Source organism: Phytophthora parasitica (genome assembly GCF_000247585.1).
Source record: "Phytophthora parasitica INRA-310 unplaced genomic scaffold supercont2.496, whole genome shotgun sequence".
NCBI lineage: Eukaryota > Oomycota > Peronosporomycetes > Peronosporales > Peronosporaceae > Phytophthora > Phytophthora nicotianae.
In genome coordinates this window covers 1-538 of record NW_008649482.1, presented here as the reverse complement: position 1 = coordinate 538, position 538 = coordinate 1, and the positions used below count along the sequence as shown (strand labels likewise).

General features: G+C 38.7%; 1 protein-coding gene across 1 annotated transcript; it reads left to right on the top strand.

The window, feature by feature from the left end:
* Positions 1-212: 212 nt before the first annotated feature.
* Positions 213-395, top strand: PPTG_24995 (hypothetical protein; the record flags this gene model as incomplete). The annotated part of the gene is made up of 2 exons (XM_008919102.1): positions 213-227; positions 312-395. The coding sequence occupies 2 exons, from the start codon at positions 213-215 to the stop codon at positions 393-395; spliced, it is 99 nt and encodes a 32-aa protein (XP_008917350.1).
* Between the last annotated feature and the right edge of the window lie 143 nt (positions 396-538).

The following is a 538-nucleotide window of genomic DNA, read 5'->3' as shown; positions in this document are numbered from 1 at the left end:
TGATATCATTGGTTAAATTTTGCGTCTTTCATTAACCAGTTTTTTCAATCACAATCGTCAAATAATCTTAGTGCAATTTGCACGGCGAATTCCATCCATCTATACATGGTAACCTTTTATGGTTTGCAGAGGATTATTAACATTTTAATCAGCCTCCAGGTTTCGTAGATTAGAGTAAAAAAAAACAATTCGCTGCAAAAAGGCTGGAAACGATGAAGCGTGAAAGTGTTTTTTTTTAGACTAAGGGAAAATGCCAATTCGGGGCTGGTCCAAACAGTCTTTTCTCGGTTTACTTGTATCTTTTGCTCTAGGACACACAAAACGACACCAAGGGTACCAATCAAAAGCTGTCGATTTCGTCGATTTTTCTGGCTATTTCCGAAACATCTAACTAATGCTTGAAACGCAATAGATTCGATTACAAAGCACACCAAGCATGCTGGTCCTGCCAATTAGGGGCCGCTTCAAGTGCTTTGATTTTACTAAGTGGTTCGGCCTTGCTTCTTATATGATACCTTATAATTGACCACTCGCAACT